This window comes from Apteryx rowi, unplaced genomic scaffold (genome assembly GCF_003343035.1).
Source record: "Apteryx rowi isolate R43461 unplaced genomic scaffold, aptRow1 scaffold_51, whole genome shotgun sequence".
NCBI classification, from domain to species: Eukaryota; Metazoa; Chordata; class Aves; order Apterygiformes; family Apterygidae; genus Apteryx; species Apteryx rowi.
The window spans coordinates 1,528,827-1,549,528 of record NW_020450772.1 but is presented as its reverse complement, the minus strand read 5'-3'; the positions used below and the strand labels follow the sequence as shown (position 1 = coordinate 1,549,528).

General features: G+C 44.6%; 1 protein-coding gene across 1 annotated transcript in view; it reads right to left on the bottom strand.

Annotated features, from left to right (window-relative positions):
• Positions 1-20,702, bottom strand: part of GPC1 (glypican 1) — a 91,355-nt gene that overhangs the window by 20,796 nt on the left and 49,857 nt on the right. The window contains exon 2 of the mRNA XM_026080101.1: positions 4,138-4,529. Coding sequence (XP_025935886.1) covers positions 4,138-4,529 — 392 coding nt within the window. The remainder of the gene's footprint in view (positions 1-4,137; positions 4,530-20,702) is intronic.

Here is a 20,702-nt window from a genome sequence, read left to right as displayed (position 1 = left end):
ATCTGTGCCCTTCGCCCAAACCGGAGCTGGCGTTTGCTGGTAACCGGGAGGGCACCTGGACTGGCTGAGGCTGTCCCCGCTCGGGACAGCCAGGAGGCCAGCCCAGAAGGGAAAACCCCTTCTGTAGATGGAGAAAAACCTGAAGGTGAGACTAATCCCACCGACCGTAGGCTAGATAGTCAGACATCTACCTGTTTGCTTACACTATTTCTATCATATTTAAAACACTTACGGGTTTTTATTCCTAAAGGCTTCTGATTTAAATGTAATACTGGATATAGAACGAAATCTGTGCATACATAAGGATGAGTTCACCACTGTGGGCACCCCATCCAGCTCGATTTGAGTGTGCTCAAACAAATGCAAACGTTATTGCAAAACTCGGCGGCAGAAGCGGACTTCTGCCATGCCGAAACACGAACAACTCCAAAGTGAGAGGTGGGATAACAGCCAGTGAAAAGTCAATAAACCCCCCCAAAATGCTGATATGAGGACATTGCCGCCCTCCAATCCTCCACAATGGAACGACATTGTAATACCATTTATAYGCACAAACAGCAAGCAAACTGGACTTCTGTGTCTGTTCAAGACAAAGGAGATGCCARTTTATATAAACACTTAATTTTATTAAAGCAAGTGAAATCCTTTAAATGAAATAAAATGTAATATATAGTTGTGTGTACTCGCTGCTAGTGCTCTGAATAAAGCCACTGAACAGGTGAAGATCTGTCACAAAACACATGGGATGGATCCATTGCACTCAGCCTGTTTTAGCAATGTCATTTAATAAGCATGTGAAAAAAGACTGTATTCTTCATTTTATTCAGTCAGATCAGTTTTATGGYTAGTTCACCCAAAAAACAATTGGGAGCTGCAAGAATGAGGCCAATTATCTTCTTCCAAGCAATGAATAAAAATGGGGTAGGAGAGATGGGTGGTATTAATTCTACAGTCTTAAAGAACAGGAAGACCAGGAATGATCCTGTTGTCTTTGTTTAATTATCAGCTCGCTGGAAATGTAAAGCATGTTTAGATAAACATTATTTCCTGTATGTATCCAACATGCTCATTTAACTATTAAATACATTTAAAAATTCTATTCTGATGCCTTTTTAATACGAATTAGATTTCCATCCAAATGTAGCTTGATGCACCATGTGTTTGAAAATTACTCATATGGTAAATAGGAAAGTTGCCATTTACCATACACTAACATAAAAGTTTAAAAAATAAGACCAATATGTACAGTAAGACACAGCAGTRCTTAAATAAAAGTGTACCGACAGACAACCTTCATTAGTAAAATGAAATACCAGGTTTAGCAAAAAGCTTATAACGAATAAAAGAAAATCACCATATTCGGTTTCAAAATAAAATGAGGATCAGTCTTCTTTAAGGGCACTAACTCAGAAAAAGAAATGCAAACCACTATTAAAATTGATGATTTAAATGTTTCTTGCTTATGTAAATGGCATTCATTTACATCAATCCACACTACCACAGGGAAAGTCAGGCTTCAGAGGAGGGAAGCAATGGAGAACCAGAAAAAGAAAGATTGTTCTAATAATTCATTTTCTGACAGATGAGAAAAATTTGTTTTGCAACACCTCCCCTCCCTGCTTTGGAAACAGAACATTATTTCTTTGCTTTTCCTGCACTCTGACCCATGATTAGCAGGTTCTCCAGGTCTCCAAGGGGACTTTGAGGACTCTGGACATTTTCACGGGTTTCAGACGTGGCTCAGCCCATGKGGGGACACCTCTCCTCCGCGGCGGAGGCAGGCAACAACCCGCGTGCCCCTCACGGCACTTCGTGGCCTGCTGCCACGACAGCATCACCTCTGCTAACTGTCCTCCCTGCACGTCGTGCAACGGTCCTGACCTGGGACCTGCCCAATTTTGGGAAGCATCTTAACACAAGTAATAAATAGCAAGATCAGCTTGGATATTCCTGTTGATCACACTGCATCTCTCCAGGGATTTTTTGCTTTTGGTTTCTAAGGTGTTTATCTCCCGGTCCTTGCAATTGATTGTCTCAGTTGTGCTTCGTCTCCCACTGGCTGACCTGGGCCAGCCGCTGGACCAAGCGCAGGGCCGGCACCCAGCAGGGCTCGGCACAAGGCCTTCACCTGCTCACATGAAGCTCTGAGCTGCAGCAAATGCTATTTCGGGGCAGCTGCCGATCCCAAAACGAAAGGAAGAATCCTGAACAAAAGCGGGATGTTTCTTCTCTCGTGCCCCGACATCAGTGCTWCAGAAGCACAAAGCCAGGTAATTTATTTCTACTGCTCCATTCCAGTGGGTTTCTCCCAGACTTTCTCACCAAAATATTCAGCACCGGTCTGTGAGAMATTCAGCTCAAAGAGTTATTTTTAAAGAACGCTGCCAGCCGACAGGAGAGCTTAGTCTCAGCCCCTGATCTTAGTAAAAGTCTTACCAGCTTTCTCCTAATGTCATAAATATAAAGCAACATGAAAAATGACGAAAATCAAAGCACCGGTTGCGGCTCTTGTTCAGACTAAAGAACGTGCTCGGCATCTGCTTTAGAAGACCAGGACTCGGGGTGGCTTTTCCCTTTACAGTTAGCACAACATCTATTGGATCAATAAAAATTGTGAATAAAGGGAACAAATAACCAGCTTTGAGGGGAAACGTGTAACTTGTCATCAGGACACACACGAGAAAAATTCTTACCTGCTCACTGACAAAGATTTTTAGCTGAAAACCCCTCAAAACGCTGCACTTAGCTTTCATGGATCACGGCCAGATGCTCTCGAATGCCCTGTATCTTACGCGGGCATTTAGCTGCTGACAAAACGCCACTAGCCCTTCGGTGGCTGGTCACGTCCCCACACTGGAACGGAAACTCAAGGGGCGGAAAGCCCACGGGAAAGCGGGGGGAAGTGCTGCACACCGCTGTCGCAGGGCCCTCCCTTCCACTACTGTCACGGCTGCAATTGCCYACCAGCCTCCTTTACCCAGAGCTGGCGAAAGGCAGCACCAGCCAGTCACAGGATTTATGAGAAATATTTTACTTTGGTCTCCCTGAAATTACACTGCTCTCCTCTTTTATCTGACTTATGTGTCGGGAGAGTGTGATGTTAATGTGACATACAAAGGCTGCTGGGTGGCTGAGGAGTTTTATAGCCCCACATTGAGAAATTAAAACATTTGTCACTGTTAATGCAGAAAAGTTTCTTCCTGAGATCAACGTCTGAATTTGTTGCATCAAATAGCACTGTCCTCTGCTAAGCATTACCTTCCAAGGAAGCTAACTGCAATCGCCTATTTTTACATTCACAGTTTTATCACTCCCTGATTCTCATACCTGCTGATCGCCACCTTCACACAAAATATGCAACTACTCTTTTCGAACACAACTTCTCCTCTCTAGTCACTGTTTTCAGTCAAAGAGGAAAAAGGCCTGTGTGAAAAGCCTGAATATCTTGTTTCAGGACAACCACCTTCTTCTGTCTCTGAAAGACTGCTTCTTGCACTAAAGGATACAGACAATTTTCTTCCTCCTAAAACCTACGATTCAGTCATGTTAATTTACATTTATACAGCACCTTTCATCCCTGAAGATCCCAATGCACTTCACAAAATCACTATAGGCAGAAGCTATATGCAGCTACCTAAACGGACAGTGGAATCCCTTCGCCCGCCATGGAGACGCATCTCTCTGCAGGTATTTCCAGTGCCCCCTCTGCAGGTGGGTTCTGCACACCCCGCATCACAGCACCATCACAGAGGGAAAGCAGCCGGCGTGATTTAAAGGCACGTCACCTTCCCTGCTGGGAAAGCGCTGGGAATCTAGGCAAGTGACAAAGTGACTTTACAGTCTGGGTGACTGACATCTCCTTGGCACTCTGCCACACAGGTTAAAATGAGGTAAAGTCTGATYTGTGGTGAGTTATAGCTCGCTTCTCCTGTGCCCTCCATGTTTGCAATAGTCCTGGCTGGCTGTTCCTTTCTGCTGACGGGTGACCCTCAAGCAGTCCTTTAYGAAACTGAAAAATGCCTCCTTGCCTTGTGATGAAAACCTAAGGCAAATAAAATCCCCTCTCCTCCCAACCAAAAGTGGCTGACTGACTCCTACCAATTTGAGGGTGACAAAGTAGGAAGAACACAGACGTACCTGAGAGACCTTTTTGACCACGTCGCTGCCCACAAGAAAGCCCTGGGCATAGGAGCGTGCTGCAATGAAAGCTCGGGTTGCCTTCACCTTCAGGTCCCTGGGAACCTCCCCGAAGGGTTTGTGCTGCTCCGCATGTTTCACCATGCAGTCCAGGTACTCATCTGTGATGTGGTACTGGGGATTCATCAGCTTGAAGAGCCGCTCCAGCAAGCGTGTCCAGAACTCATTGAGGGCCTCTTCCAAGTTGATGTTGGAGCCCCTGTAATAGCGGCGTAGCTCGCTGTACAAATCCTTGAAGACCTTGACGTTTTGCGTGTACAATTCTCCATACATGCTTGGGAAAGCATCATAAAGGGCCTTTTCTGACTTGTTCAGCAAATCCTGGAAATAACCTGGAGAGAGAGAGAGAGAGAAAAGGAGACAGTGATGGATCAGCTGGACAAGCAGGAATCTAATGGGTTGCACTTTTTGGCAGCACAACTAAGTGCACTGTAAAAGAAGGACCCTAACACAGCTTTTTCTCCAACTGACCTTACCCATCCTCTCAGTCCTGAGTCTTAGCTGAGAAAATTCAAGAAGGAACCCCCCATTGCCAGGGAATGGGGGTCTGGGCCTGACTGCCTTGTCTGTCAACCTCACCTAGACCCAAAACTGAGGATGTGCTCTTCCCTGAATGCGTGCTTCCCGAGGACACCAGGCATTGCTCCAGCAGCAAAAGACCACGCTGCCATGTTCAGAAGCACATTGGCCCTTGGTTAGCACGCAGAGAGGAATCAAGCCAGCCAGGGTGTGAGATCATGGGGTGGATGAGGACATGTTCAAGTGCAGCCTACAGAAATCCTAGAGTGAYGCTGCGTGGTTACCACTCAATGTCAATTCTGTAGCTGGACTTCCGGCTGGCCGGTCATGCCGAGCCACATATGTAAGTGACCATGGAAGTCATTTGGACACAGGGCTGTCAATATGAAAGATGCTAAAAGCTCCTTCTCTGCACTGCCACAGCATGATGAGCTCAAATGCACGGGACATTTGAGCCAGATTTCGGGCACACAGAAAATGCGCAAGTGACTCCAGGAGCCTGAGTGTCTGCTCACAGGTCAAGACAAGTGCTCGATATAGTAAGAAAGATTTGCACGGAATAAAAGATGCCAAGCAGATATATAACTACCATGTTATCCTTAAACACACTAATAGCAAATGAGAGTAATTTTTGTATTTCTTCCAAATCATCCTGCCATGGAAGTTTTAGTGGACAGACGTGTAATTTTCTGGCTAAGAAGCAAAGCTTCGATGGCTTGGTGAAGAAAGATCTTGGGTGTCATTAATCTGAGGAATGTCTCAAACCACTGAGAAGAAAAGCTATAGTGGCACAGTGTTTATTTGCAGCTTTTGGTACAAAACATATCAACTGGCATTGTTTATACACACCACAATTTGCTGTAATTATCAGCTACCACCATACCTGCCGCTTAACCCAGAATCAAGAACTCGCCATTTCTGGCACAGAAGATGACACTAGTTAAAACATTACTAGAGAACACTGTAAACACATCGGGGTGACTGGATGCTGCCGAGGCAATGGAGGACTGTCCTGCAGTGACTGCTGTTGGAATCAGGTCATGATGCATCATAACCTATCAATATTATCATCCACACCAGAATGAAGTAAGATAAAGACTTAATCTAGAAGACAACCTAAAGCCTTCCATTACATCACCTGAAAGGCTGGCATTTGTCCATCATTGCCTGCTCTTACCATCACACAAAAGTGATGGCTTTTCCTGGAGAAGACTGAGACCTCCTCAATTTCAAAACAGAAATTTTTTTCAAAAAAAATTTTCTTTCACCAAAGAGCTCTTGTTCAGAGCCCAGAAAGCGCGTGCTTCAGTCCCCACCACGAGCACAGGCCTGGTGCATTAGGTATTTAAAGACAGGGTCATGCTCGAGCAGTTCTGAACAGGTGCCGACATTATCCTGTTCAAGGTTCAACTCCTGTGGCTCCTTTGCTCACCGCATTTACATCCAGCTCTTGTTTAGGCACAAGCAACTGAATTGTTTTATACCGCAGGTTCAGTGTTCATAAAAGCGACAGAGAAATGTGCCTCCCCTGCTGTTTATCCAGCAGGGGAAAGCTGATAGAGGAGATCTTCCCCTTTCCGACCCCTGCAGGCACTTACATCCTCCCTGCTGCCAGCAACCTGCCTCCCTTTGAGACAGCCCAGTGGGGAACCCACTGCAGGACTGGCCTGACTTCATTTATTGATTTACGGAAATGACTTTAATCATGATTTAAATCAGCATGAGGAAAAATGATTTAAATGATCRTTTTCATTTCGACCACATTTGTACTTTTAGGGCCTTTATGAAGCAAATTTGATTATATTATTCTTTAAATCTAAATTACTATTATTTTTTATTTGTGATGTATGATGAGCTCTAGTTAGATGGAGAGTGTTACTCAATTAAAATGCATTAAAAAAGAAAGAGCATGTATTTAGTTTTTCAGTGAGGGAACGGAAATGAATACAATTAAACACAGCCTCCAGAATTTTAGAACTAGTAAAGTTCATTTTCACAGGTCTTATTTTCTTTCATAGATTGGAATAGCCATACAAGCTTTCCTGCATCACTAATTCATTGGTTTCTCAGCTTTGAATGAAACTAAAAGCCAACAAGTCAATCGAACAAGTGAAAACATGCCCTAGGCATTGGCACCCCAGGCTGCTCGTGCAGAAACGCAGGGTAGCATTTTAACAAACTCATCCCCACCACTTGCAGCCTGGCTTCCTCCAGCTGCAATCATGTACCGTTTAATATTTTTAAATATGGTTTAAGTGCTTTTAATAGTTTCTGAGCAAAGTAGGGTTTAGCAGAGGTTTGTCTTTATTTTAACCACTTATACGAAAATGAAAATGTGTGGATTTAAAATAGATTTTGAATAAAAACTCCATTTTTCAAATTCACGCAGATGGTTCATCCCGACAGGCCACTTTTGGGGGTCTGTCTAACCTGAGGTGGCTCCATTTTTCGGTTGCCACAGCTTTCTTACCTAGGCAATGACCAGAGCGATATGAACCTCCAACAGACACAAAACACGGTATTTCTCTTTTAGGTAGCTGATAAGCTACCTAAAAGCTGCTCCACATCTTAACGTATCATCCCAAACACTGCTGGTTACCCATTCACAATTTAATTAGGCTGAGCTCAAACTCTCTTTCTTGCATAATCCATGCTCTTTTCGTTGCGACAAGTGACGCTTACTGCCAAAATTGCTAAGCAATCCATGTCTCGCAGGCAGCTTGCCACCCACCGTCAGGAGGAAAAAACCCCCAGCAAATGCAGCCCCATTTGTCAGTTCTAAGTAAAATGACTTTTGCATTGCTACGGGAGAAACAAGATGTATATCTTTCTGTCAAAAAATTGGAAACTGTTCTCGAAAAAGTCCAGCCTAATTAAGAGCTGATGAACTGTTACTTCTCACCTGAGCGCGAGAGCACCAATTACAATGGCCTCGTTTGTGGATGGGTCTCGGGAAGTTCTTCTGGATTTCCCACGCACGGAAAAAAAATATATCTACATTATCTAGGGAGAATTAATTTGCAATTAAGCCTAAATGTGCTTGTGATGAATAGCCAATCTGGCAGGGAAATTAAAGGCACATTTTGCAGCACCGGAAGGCACCACGAACTCCGGTTTGCCAAAAGGGACGGTGCRGACGCTCGTGCTCGCTGCCTGGACGGTCGGGGTGATCCCACCCCGTGTTGCACAGCCGCCGAACGCAGGTATCCTCCAATTGACCCCACGTCAGCTCCTTAACGCTGCCCGTGTCCTCACCTCCTGCCATTTAACATATTCAGATTAAGCCAGCGGCTTTCTGAAATGAGGCATTTGTCCCTGCTCTGAGTCACGAGAAAGTGGTCAGACATTTTCTGGACCTATACCGAAAAAACAGATTTTCTCAGCTCCTACCAGCCCCAAACATTACAGTAGAGACTTACTAGCTAGAGAGATCTTCCCGCAAGGCTCCCGCTAAAGCCACGACTGGGCTCTTGCTCTTTCAAAACAAGTTTTCTGGAGCAGGTGAGCCCTTGCTCCCTCCTGCCTGGCAAGGGCTCGGCAACGGCGCCCAAGCCCAGCAGGTGGTTTTCTAAAGCCYGTAATTCAGTCAAATCAAACTCAATTTCCCCTGGGACAATGAAAGGCACAGCTCCTCACTCAAGCCTTTCTCTCCGTGAAATGTCACCTTTCACACTGTAGCTGCAAAACCATTCAAAAGAAAATCACAAAATGGGAGTGGTTTTTATTTTATTTTATGATTTCTTCTCACTTCCAGGCTCAGAAACAACTCAACTGGCTTTGCTCAAATGAAACTTGCCTTTTAACAGAGGCCAGCTCTGAAAAACTTCTGCCTCAAATACAAAAGTGCCAGAAATTTATGAGCAAAAGACAGGTTTTTACAATAGAGACAAGCCTGCACCCTTGGCCACTGCTTTTCCTGCTCTTGCAATAACCAGAAAGGTTACTTATCAGAGAATTAAGGTTTTAACCAGAATCTACAATCCTTGCATTTGAGAGAGATTGCAAATCCCCACCCATTCCCCCAGTTCACAGCTTCCTAGCGTTCACAGCTCATATTTTCACAGTTTCTACATTTTCACAACTCTGGATTCAAATTGGGAAGCTGTGAACAGCGAGGCAGGGACTGGTAGTTTCTCTCTGCAAAGATGGCAAGTTTTAAGTCCTCCTTCCCCATCCCCCAGCAGAAAGTACTTTTTTTCAGGCTCTCTGATACCATTTGCTCACTCAACATCTGGCACACACTGGGTTTTCTTCAACTAACAGGATGATGGAGGGGAAATGAATGTAGGGAGAGATGAAGAGGTCACTGAAGGAAGAGCATCCAAATGGCTCCTCCTCCGGGCATACAGCAGATCTGGTTTTCTTCAAAACCTCAAGAATTTCAAAAGCATACTAGAAAAAATATAAGAATTGAAGAAAGGTGACTGAATCACTCTAGGTCTGAATATTACTAATGCCTTAAGCAGAAAGCCACAGCACAAAAAGTGTTAGGCACAACTGGAAAGGGCAAAGCCGGATCAGAAGAGATGAGAAAGGAAAACATGTTGCTTAGATGATGACATTAAGGCAGGTTTAGCACTAGATCCTTGGATTTCTTGAAGACTCTAGGCAACCACCTCTGTCAACATCTGAAAGTCAGACGTAAGAGAAGGGGAACGGTGGCAGCATGCAGGGCCCCAGGAGCTGCTGGGGAGGAAGGAGGAAGCCCAAGGCACGTGATGCCTCCAAACCTGCCATGTCCCTAGTGGCGGCTCTTCCCCTGGCTCCGCTGCCCAGCTCTGAGCTCTCCCCCACTCCTTCCTTTCTCCAGGCAAGAACAGTCAGGTCCGCCCCAGGACAGCAAATTCAGTTCTGCTTATGTTTCTGAGAAGCACTGAGTAGTCCCGGCAGGAATCTCTAACAACTTATATCGAAACCATAAAATGCACCAGTGCCGTATAACTGCAACAGCACTGGCCGAGTGCAAATGCTACAAAGGAGCGAGCACTGCGAGCCCCCTCCTGCAGCGCAAACACGAAGAGGAAGAAGTATCAAATACTCTATGGCAATTTCTCAAGTTTGGGCGAGCACGTGAGCCTGCGGTGGGATTCACCCACGGCTGGAGTCATCAAGTGCGCTTGTAGCTCTGAAGGGGGTCTTGGTGAAATATGTTCGCCATTAACGCTGCTATCATGTTTTGAGAATACTGGACTAAAGAACGAGGGAGAAAAATAAGCTGACGCTGTGGTGTCCTGCATACCAGTAAAAGCAGGGAAAATAATAGCCCAGGGACATTTATTAGAGCCTACCGAGCCCCCTCCCAGGCTCTGCTGTGTCAGTCTGAGCAGGGAGCCGCGGAGGCACAGTGTTTTCTTGGGCTGAGTTCCCATTTAAYATACTGCTGCACATCCCAATACTGATTTGCTTCTCCAGTTGGTTTTAATGCTCTCCTCACAGTCAAACTAATATTAGAAGAGAATAATTCAGCAATAAATTGAAGCCATTAAAATCCAAACCTAATGCTGTTCCTATCTGTTTTATTCACTTCAGCAAGTACGGTGATATTTTATTTATAAAACTGTTATTACTCATTATTAATTTAACTACTAACCATGCCTGTGCTGGAAAGCTGATATCAATACGACAGCAGTGATATGCTGCAGTTTGTACCTTCGGTGGATGCTGTCAAAGGAAATAATTACAGCGAGCCCAAACAGCTCCGGTTCCACTTGCAAATAGCCCTGTACATGAGTAATCTTGGTGACATTTTCCTTTGGACCTATCTGTTCCCTCACAATTTCCAATTCCTTTGAAATAGCTGTTCTTTTGTCACTTTTCCCTCAGTCCTGATCCACTCTGGACACAGCAGTCCCTCCCTATATAGTCTGGATGGCTCTCATCTACCGTTTCCCTCCCAGAATTACACACCACTCCGTTTGGACCCAGACAACACTGGTCCAAAGACAACAGCAAGAATTACAAAGCTTTTAGGTAATACAACTGCATACTTTTAGGATTCATTTTGGGTGAAGAACATCTCCTTTTCTCCGCTAGAAATAACAGTTGTACTAACTGCAAGGATTGCACTTATCTTTTTTTAGGAATGCATCACATTAGTCTTTCACAGACCTTCTGTCTCCAACTGGTACATCCCGAATCCTGTCCTTTGCTCCTCCCAGCCAATTAGTCCCCAGATGTATGCCTGGCGTTACAGAATATTGAATTTCATCCTATTTCTATTATTCCAGTCTTCGTGGTTATCCACCACCCTCTTCTGTAGCGATAACTTTCCCAGCTTTGTGTCATCAATGAGTTTTATGAACACGTTTCTTAGCATTTGTGCCAAATGGAACTATTAACTAGGCTGGGCTCTAGGTCTGTCTCTGAGAACCACTACCGGGATCTCCCTCCAACCCAGAAGCTCTTCCTTCAACACAGTATATTGCTACCTCCCCTTAGCTAGCTCTCACCTTCTAATTCTTCTACTCATTTCCATCTTCTTCAGCTTAATTAACTACTCGAGGCACAGATGCAAATGCCTTTGAAGTCTCCTAAGATGAGATTAGTTGTTAGAACAGACACCACAAAGAATGGTGAAAGCAGGTAGCTATATAGGATTTGACCTAATTTCTAGAATAGCTAGCTTTGGGTAAGAGCTGAAGATGGCTTAGCTTAAACTGTTTTTAGATTGTGATATAGAGTAGACAGCTTGTTTCTTTTGTCACAAAAAACACAAGCTTTTGAGAAAATAAAGAAAATTTTTCCTGCAAAAAAAGGTAGCTGTGGCATGAAAATCTGATCTGGAATATGGGAGTCCTAACTGACAGGCAGAGAGAGAGAGCAACTCCAGTCACTTCAAAGAGAAGGTGCTCTTTTCCTGCCAGAATTTGGGTAACATTTTCATACTTTATAACACAAGCTTTGCGCCCATTTGGCACTGCTCCAAATGACAGGCAGAGAGATGTAATTATTTGCACCTATTTTTTATTCTGCATTTTTCCTCTCCACTGTTTCTATAATTTGCCAAGATAATTTGCTTTTATTTAAGGCAAGGAGGCCTGGCTCTCAGCTATTGAAATGAGGGAGGGGTAGACATTCCCCGGCTGGAAAGTTCCTTAGGGAGAAGAGCTGACCCCACTCAAGGAGGAGCGTGACTGTGGACATGCTGCTCGTCCTCCCGTGAGGGCTGCACGACATGGGGGGCCCGGGGAAAGGTGCCCGACGTGGTGGTGACAGGTCTGGGTGTCACGAGCATGGCTGTGGTGCCCTGGCCCAGCCCCAGAAGAAGCTAGGGAAGAAACCACCTCAGACTCTGCCATTTCTGATGCACTCAGCAATACCTTCCTGATGTCCCCCTGAAACAGATAAAGACCCCCTAAATTCAATTTAATGCAATAACTCTGCAAAGACAGGCGTCACTGGGGCGGCACAGAAAGCTAAATAGGCTGTGTGAGCAACGGACCATGCAACCAAAGCCTGTGTCAACGCTGCAGTGCTAACAGGTGATGCATCCTCGCGCCGGAGTGTGTGAGCCCCACTGCGGCATTCCCTGCTGCCGGCCGGAAAAATTGCAAGGAGCGAGCGAGAGCAAGTGGCGAGCACCTGTTCGGAAAGTGATCCCAGACGCCATCCAACACCCTCCGAGATCCTGGGATATAAAATGCCATGAAACATACTGCAGCTGACATCCGAACCATTTGCCCGCGTAGCTCCTCTGTTGTTTAGACTTTTAATTCCCTTTTTAGGAAGGCAGCTCTGGCGTGACGCCCGTGGAGCATCGCACGGCCGAGAGGGGTGCTCCCGGAGGAGGCGTCTCGAAAGCCTGTCCCCTGTGTGCAGCAGCCACGTGGAGCCGGACACGCGTGCTGCGCGCCCATCCACGCTCCAAAGGCTGAAATAGCCGTGCAGGTGCGTCCAGGAGCCAGGCAGTAAGGTGTGCCAAGGTTCGCGTTTGCAAACTTCTGTCCTTTCTGGATATGCTGAATATTCACATATTGAGCTATACAGGGTCAGACCAAAGTTTTACAGTCCAAAGCCATAGACAAGCGTGCAGCCAATGCCATGTACTTAGGAGACGCAGTAGGAACAGGACGAGGGCTGATCTTGCCCCTGCGAACCCACCCTGGCTTCTGGCCATCCGCACCTTGAAGGCTTCCCAAGCAAGCCCTGCGTGGACAAGCCACTGCTGGTCACCAGCTCTCACAAATCTGCCAGATCCCTTCTGGACCCGAGCTCCACCCCGGCCTCTTGCAATGGGTCTCACATTTAATCATGCTTTCCAGGGAAAAGGATTTCCCTCCATTGGTTTTAAACTTCAAAACAATAGGTGTGCAATAACTCTTCTAGCGTGAGAAATGCTGTATATTCACTCCCTATTTGCTCTCTTTAAATGATTCACAGACCTCTATCGTACCTCCATCTCTTTGCTAAGCTAGATTGTCTTATCTACAAAAAGCAACTGCATTATTTCACTGTCTGGGCTGTTACCCTCTCCCTCCTAAGCACTTTTGCCAACGTATGAAGCTCAGAAAACTCTTCTGGCCCAAGGTCCCATGCTCCAGGCAGGCGGCAGGCACCCTGTGCTCCAGCCTGACCAGCGAGGAGCTGGGCTGCAAGGTCCTGCTGGGAGGAAACCTGCTGCAGGCTGAAAGCCTTTGCAGAGGGAACTTGGTCTTTTTGCAGAATAAGCAAAAAGGTCTGAATCTTCATATTATTTTCCCCACGCGTGTGCTGGGGATCTGAACTGGCAAGGGATTTTAACCAGGACTCCTTCTAAATATGTTTGTGCTCCAACTGCAGACTTGCAGAAATGAGGAGCTGCACGTATTGCCCCAGCAGGCTCTTATCAAGCCGATTTCACAGCAACCCCTTCGGGAGATGAGGACGGGAAGGCGCGTGGGAGGGATCCATCAAACAGGCAGGCATCAAGCCTGATCCGGGGGCCTAGTCTCTGTTCAGGGAAGAAAAGGCACCTTCCACTCACTGAGGCATTTGTTTTAGCACGAGCTGATCTCTTCTTTAGAGCCGCTCATCTGCCTACACGGACTGCGCTGGGAGCCTGCATGATTGAGTTAGCCGAGACTCTGAACTTTTGGATAATGGAAATTACGCGAGATCAATTCCACTCACAGTTTGTTTCTCGAAGCCTGTCTGCACTTAAGGGCAAGTCGACAAGCACCATAGTTACCACTGACGGGAACAAGAAGGGCGGTAAGAGGAATTGTGAATACCGCCTGCGCCTTTCCAGGGCTATTCAACAACGTCTGAAGGGCTCTATATTTCTTTAACAGTAAAATAAACTCAGAAGTATTGTACAGTACAGAGGGTTGCTGGCAGTTATAAAAAGTGTGACGTACACACTGGATAAATGCACAGTATATATCTATATGGCAGAGGTGTTTTTCACTCTAGAAGGAAAAGCATTCCTCTCCTCCTGGCGAAACGAACAGCCGGTTATAAAAGCCGTGCTCTCACGAGCGCAGGCAACAGGGACCCCGTCAAGGTAACCTTCCAAAGCACGGTCTGCACAAACAACCGCCGAGCCCGTGGAAAGGCCGCGCGTGACAAACGCCAGAGAGACGTCACGAATGAGAGAGGCAACTCATCAGCTTATCAGATGCCGGCGCAGGCTGTCACGTGTTTCTAACCACGTCTCCCCAACCAATCTCACCGAGATTTATTTTGACTTTCCAGCCCTTTCAGCAAGCACCAGACAGCTGCCACTGCAGAAATGAATCTTCTACAGTTTGAAAGTTGTCAAAGGCTGAAAATAATTAAAAGCATTTATGATAACTTTTAGCTTACATCTTCTAACTTCCCCTTCTGTACTTTCAAAATAAATCATTATCGTGCACCATTTGTCATTAAGTCGGGCTCTTTGCAGTGATATTTTAATTGAGAAAACACATCAGTGAATGATTATCTTTGTAAAAAGCAAATGCATTCCACTGTCTCTGCAAAGAGAGCAGAGAAAAAACTGACAGTTTGTGGATAACTATCTTTGACACTTTCCACTTGCAAAAACGGACTTATGCAGTTAAGCATCCTTGTTGCATATTTTTCAGGATCAAAACTCCTTGTTTAACTTTTCAAAATCTGTAGGCTTCATACCATGCTAGAGGGACAGGATTGACTTCTGATTTTTATCTTTTTCATTATTGTTGCTCTCTGCACAAAACAGCCCCTAGACAAACTATTGTTGGGTTAATGAGATCATTTAAATCTATGCTTGCCACTGCATTTTTGCAGTATAGAGTATCTAAGACACCTGGTCTTTGGGCATCTAAATATCTTGGCTATCTAAGACACATGGGCTTTCCCAAAGGAACAAGGAGGATAGAATTCACCAGCTGTGGGATAATATGCCGGACAGCAAAGTTGCCATGTTATTACTGCAGAAGTTTATCTATACAAACCGCTTAATCTCTAGGCTTTCCTCTTTCAATGCAATCAGAAAGGCATCTTGTCCCTTCGGAAAATTTAGTTGCTTATGACAGTCCCATCTATGGAACCAGCATGAAAAGGCAAAATAGGTAAAGCTGACAGAACACAGATACTGTTAACAGCCAACTGAACACATGCAAATATGTATGTGAATCATACGCAGCTAGAAACAGCTAGAAGTGCTAAGAATATCTGCATATCCAATAATAGGCTTATTTATTATTTCAATGTTATTTATAATGTGTAAATTAATATCAATTGGTATTTTAATATAGCTGAAATACAGATATATTACATACAGCTATCTGAAAATAACATTATTAAGACCTTACAACAAGCCTTCAAAAAAATTAGGAAAYGTCAGGAGCAGTAGCACTACATACACTCAGCCCTTGCATGCATGGGGATTATAACACACAGATTCACATGGTATCTTTTGCCCCAGAGGACAGAGAAATGTGTCCTCTTCCCAAATTTTAGGTCCCTGCTTCGAAAGAGGTGAATTTTACCAGTTCTGAAGGAAGAGGAACTCATGTTCCCTGGCAGATATTACAATAGTAAATCCGGTAGCATAGTTTATTTTCCTTCCCATTGAAGTCATCTATTTTGTTAAATGCCCCTAACTTTTCACCTGTTCTTGTCCAATGAAAAAATTAAATGTAGACTGTCCTTCAAAAAACCGGAACTTCAATCAACCACTTCTGTTGTAAAATGTGAAACCATTTCTAGCCTAAACAGAGATTTAGGCTTAACTTTATTCATTATAAAAAAAGAAAATCAACAGATCTTTGATTTTAAAGGTTCCTAAATGTCTCATGGCCCAGAGCCATATTGGGATAAACCTACCCAAATCTATTTGCGCTTGGGAGCTGGGCCTTGCTCGGGGGGAGCCCACCTGTGACCCCAGGCAGGGCTGGCTCTAGCCGAGGGACGGGCTTGACCGCCCAGCAAATATTAGATCACAGAAACCCAAACAAGAAGAAAAACTACATTCGACCCTGCCATCGCCTCTGAGCTGATGGATGAGGATACAGCAATGGACCAAGGTGCAACAGCTTGAGTGTCCTAAGCCTCGACTTCATCTTAATGTTGTAAGCTTTTTAAGGAAGATCAGCTCAAATCTAGAATGAAACAACATACTGAGTCACCACAGCCTGTGGGCACCTAAAAAGATAACTGTGCTACTACTGAACTACAATGGGCTGATTTTGCTGCATTTCAATGAGAATCACAAAGGCAGGAAGACTTTGTCCAGTTTTTAGGCCTTTTTCAATTATGTCCGAATAGATTTTCTAACAGGCATAAATGGGGTCTAAAACATATTTGTGTTTGTTTATGGAATATTCCCATATGTCACATATTACTGGACTGATTTATTACTTGTGTATAAGTCCTTGAAGTAAAATCACATCAGGACTGTGACCAGCATGGAAAATCTGTCACAAAAAACTATTTGCTTTGGAAAACTGTATGCTGGCAGAAATTACCATTCAGTCTCAACTCTGGCTTGGAAAATTACCACTCCTCAGCTGCTCATTGACACTGTTTGCAGAGGAGAGACAACAACTCTTCCAACTGCGTGGGTCACCTCCCTGGATCTGTGGACATTAAACCTCATCAGAGCTTCGCCTGGAGGAATTGCACTTTTAAAGACTTAGGAAAGAGTCTGGGAGAAGTTGAGAAAAGTCTTTGGTCTCCCATCCTAATTCCACCTTCAGGTGCATGTATAATACGTGGATTTAATTTATATCCCTTGAGCACAAATCACCTTAGAATTTGCAAATGGTACAAAACCGTGGGACGCGACCTGCTTGGGTGCCTTGCGCCTTCCCCCTGGACTCCCCATCGGACACATCAGTGCCTGAAAACATCTGTGTCCACCATAGGCTGTCATCATGCTCGCAAGAGGGAGATCAAAAATGCGTGTTTAAGAAAATACTAGCTGAGAACTGGAAAGCTAACCACAGTCTGACTGCAATTATGCTTAAAAAGAGAAAAAAGGAAACTACAGGCACTCCTTCTTTTAAAAAATGTGTTTAAAATAACTAAAAAAAGCCTCTGGTTACCCTAAGATGCTAGACCTGGCACTCTCCTTCTGCCGAATTTGGGGTTTCTGCTGCCTTTGAAGCATCTCTGGCTCAGGTCCAAGTTTTAAGGATGGGAGGAATGGATACTTGTTAAAAGCATGTTCTTGTTCCACTTTCACTAGCTTAAAACTCATTTCTTTTTTCCTTTTTGGGCATGTCAGATTTTTATCCCAAGTACATCGCACCAGTGAATCAGATGTGAGTAATAAATTCTGACCTCTTTTAAATGTTCTCCTATGAACTTAGGCTGATATCCTTATTAAATAGTGAGATAAATTAATGCATTTAGCCACCCAAGCTCAATAAAGAGAGGGAAAATACGCAGAGTCAGTGAAGAGGCAACAGTCACTCACCTTTTCTTTTAACACAAGATTTTGGGGGCAATCAGAGAAAGCTTGGGTCTGGCAGAAGATTTAAAACAAACACGAGGAAATACTATTTCAAATAGAAAAGTTACAGAAAACTCTGTCCCTTTCACAAAATGTCCTGGATGCAAAGGACTGAAATAGATTCAAAAGACAGTCAAGTTAGAAAAAAGGAAAGTCCATCGGTGGCCATTAAAGAGAATGGGCGAAGCAGACCGCGTCATCACCTAACTCGTCACCAGTTTGTTCGGATGACACAAACATATCCTTTTCTCCACAAACACACTGGTAAATAATACTTGAAAGTCTCCTCTGCATTTACATGAATCCAGGTACACACACCTAGACACCTCCTACAACATATCACTCTACAAAGATGTCTTACACCAACACTGCAATGACAGTGAGAAATACAGCTTCCTGCCCGCTTCAGGCAAAGGCAATACATAACAAGACAATTTGAGTAGGACCCAGTTACAGCTTTCTGTTAAGGGGAACCCATCACACATATTTACATTTCCACAATTGTCAAGGGGTGTGATTTGACAATTTGCCTTTAATTCCCTTCGGATGCCGCATTTGGGTTCAGATCAATGGCCCATTCAGCTCCTGTTTTCAGCTCATGTCTGCTTTTAACTTGCAGACTATAAAATGGTGATACGAATTTTTGGTGTGCTCAGGAAAAAATACTGGTGGTCAAGTGATGCAAATCCACAAAGAATTTTGCCCAAGTAAGCCCATTTTTGTCTGAGTCAACCAATTTGGGGGTTAAGTTCTTTAAGGTTTTCAAAGGGACATCGAGTACTTTTTTGTGCAGTTTAGTTAAGGACAAAATAAACCACAAGATCTCTCCCCACGTCTGGAAGAGTCAAAAGGCCAGTCCCGGCACTGAAATGACTCCGACAGGAACGTGCTGGGCGGAAGGGACCTGAAAGGGAACCAGCTGCTGGAGTCTGGTCTGGCCGCTGACCTGCTCTTTGRCAACACATTTACACCGTTAACTGCGGCACACAATGAACAACTTTCCTAGTAGATCTCCTACACTTTTAATTCCCATCTCAACTACATGCTTGGCAACTTTTTGTTTACACTGCTCCACCTTCCTCAAAGAGGTAAAGCAGCTCAAATCCTTGTTCACAAGGTAAAAGGCAAATTTGCTTCATTTCAAGCCTTCTCATCTCCCTCTGTTACACTCCAGTGCTTGTGGGCACTGGACTCTCCGCACAGAAGAGAATAAGGACCATGAGGAATGGGTGGCATTGGTGTGCCACTGGCATAAGTCAAAGACAGGAGAAACGCCCCATTTCAGGCAATGGATGGATAACCAAACCTCCAGCCTTCAAACTCACTGTCTCGATCTTTAAGCGTTATTGTTCTCTCACATAACACACAATGGAATTGTTATCTGCGATCACCAGCTGCCCAAGTCCTCCCGTAAAAGTTAAGGGGAGTTTTAGCACTAATGCGATGGAAGCAGTAGGGCCAACAGGGACCTCTCTTTTCACTAACTCTAGGGAAAGTTTAGGCAAATGCTTAGACCAGCCACCTAACCCCTGGAGGCCCTCCACCGAGGTGAGATGAAACTCACCCTCAGCCTTCAGTCTCCCAGTGAATTAATTCAATTAACATGCTAGACTGCTGGGATCAGCTCACTGTCCTTCATAAATGCCTGGAGCAGCAAAACCATGGCATTTGCAAACTTGTTCCTGCTTCAGTTCCATTAATCAGAGTATCTTACAGTCTCTTACAGCGATAYGAACCACTGCTTCTTTGCAGTGTTGACAAAATGGGACACAGCCAATATAAATGTCCCAAGTGTAGCAAAAGCTTCAGTGGGATCCTGTACCTTTTTTAACATGAAAGTCAGTTGTGCATGAAATACAACCCCCTGGAAAAACAGACTTTATTAGTTCTAGTGCTCACAGAACAACTTGCACCGTATGGTAAAAAACAATAATATAAAAACTGGTCATAAAATACTGGCAGAATGGACCTGCATGTCCAGAAGCTAAAATGAGTCAGAACAAGAAAGAGAAGCCAAATAGCTGCAACTTTTTATTGCGGATTATTATTTATTAGGGATTTCTTGAATAGATGGCCCTAGGAACTACTGTACCAATTCATCCACAAAGAATGAGAAAGCAGAAGTGTTTTCCTTAAAGGATTGCCTTAGAGTGAAATAATCTGTAGCAATATTAAAGGAGACCACGTTTGCGACTTCTTTTTTCTTTTTCTTTTTTTTTTTTTTAATAAAGCAGTACTACTTCTTCATGTCCAACCTTTGAGGCTGGGCAGAAACTATTACACTCTTACTGGCAATTTCTAATTCAGCAAATTGCATGGGAAAGCTCCTTGAATTCAAGCAACTGAGAAGAAAAGTCATCTGTATTTGCCTGAAAATCCATCAGCAGAAGCGCAGGGTGAAGCTCCTCTATACCGAAGGATGAGGCACCCGTCTCTGACAGGAGGCACAACCCCAARCCAGACAAGCTGGGGCTTGGGTTCGTGACCACCGAGGCCAGCAGTATCAATGTGGCCCAGATCAAATATGAAATCTTTTCTGCCAAATCAGCCAGCGCTCAACACAACACGTAGCTACTTCCACGCCGACTGGAGGAGGGGAAGCAGTATCTGGTGCAGCACGATGCGAGGGCGTGCAGACAGCTGAGAGCTGATGTGGCGTTGTGCGTGAYGGTGTGAAGGCGACGCGTCCAAACCGTGAACACGTTTGGGCTGGAAGTCTGCGCTCACACCTCCAAGCTGGGGTGTTTCTGAGCCTGTGGTAGGAGCACTAGAACTGAGTTTTCAGCTTCGTTGAACCTCAGCAACAGTTTGTGCTTCAGCATGAGGAAGGGACAAAGAAACGTGGGTTTGAACTYTAAGCGGAGTAAGCCATGCCTTTCCCCTCGACTCCCCTGTCTCCGGATACCCTGGTGTGAGACAGATGTCTAGACACGGCCAGCTGGAGACTACACGCACTATCAAAATCAAAGCTTGCTCTTTGCAACTTGACTTTCAGCTGCATTACTGAAAGCTTTAACTAAGTCTAATTAATGTGTTTAGTCCATAGCATTTCTATCATTTGGCTTAACCTAATAAGCACTCCTTTTTC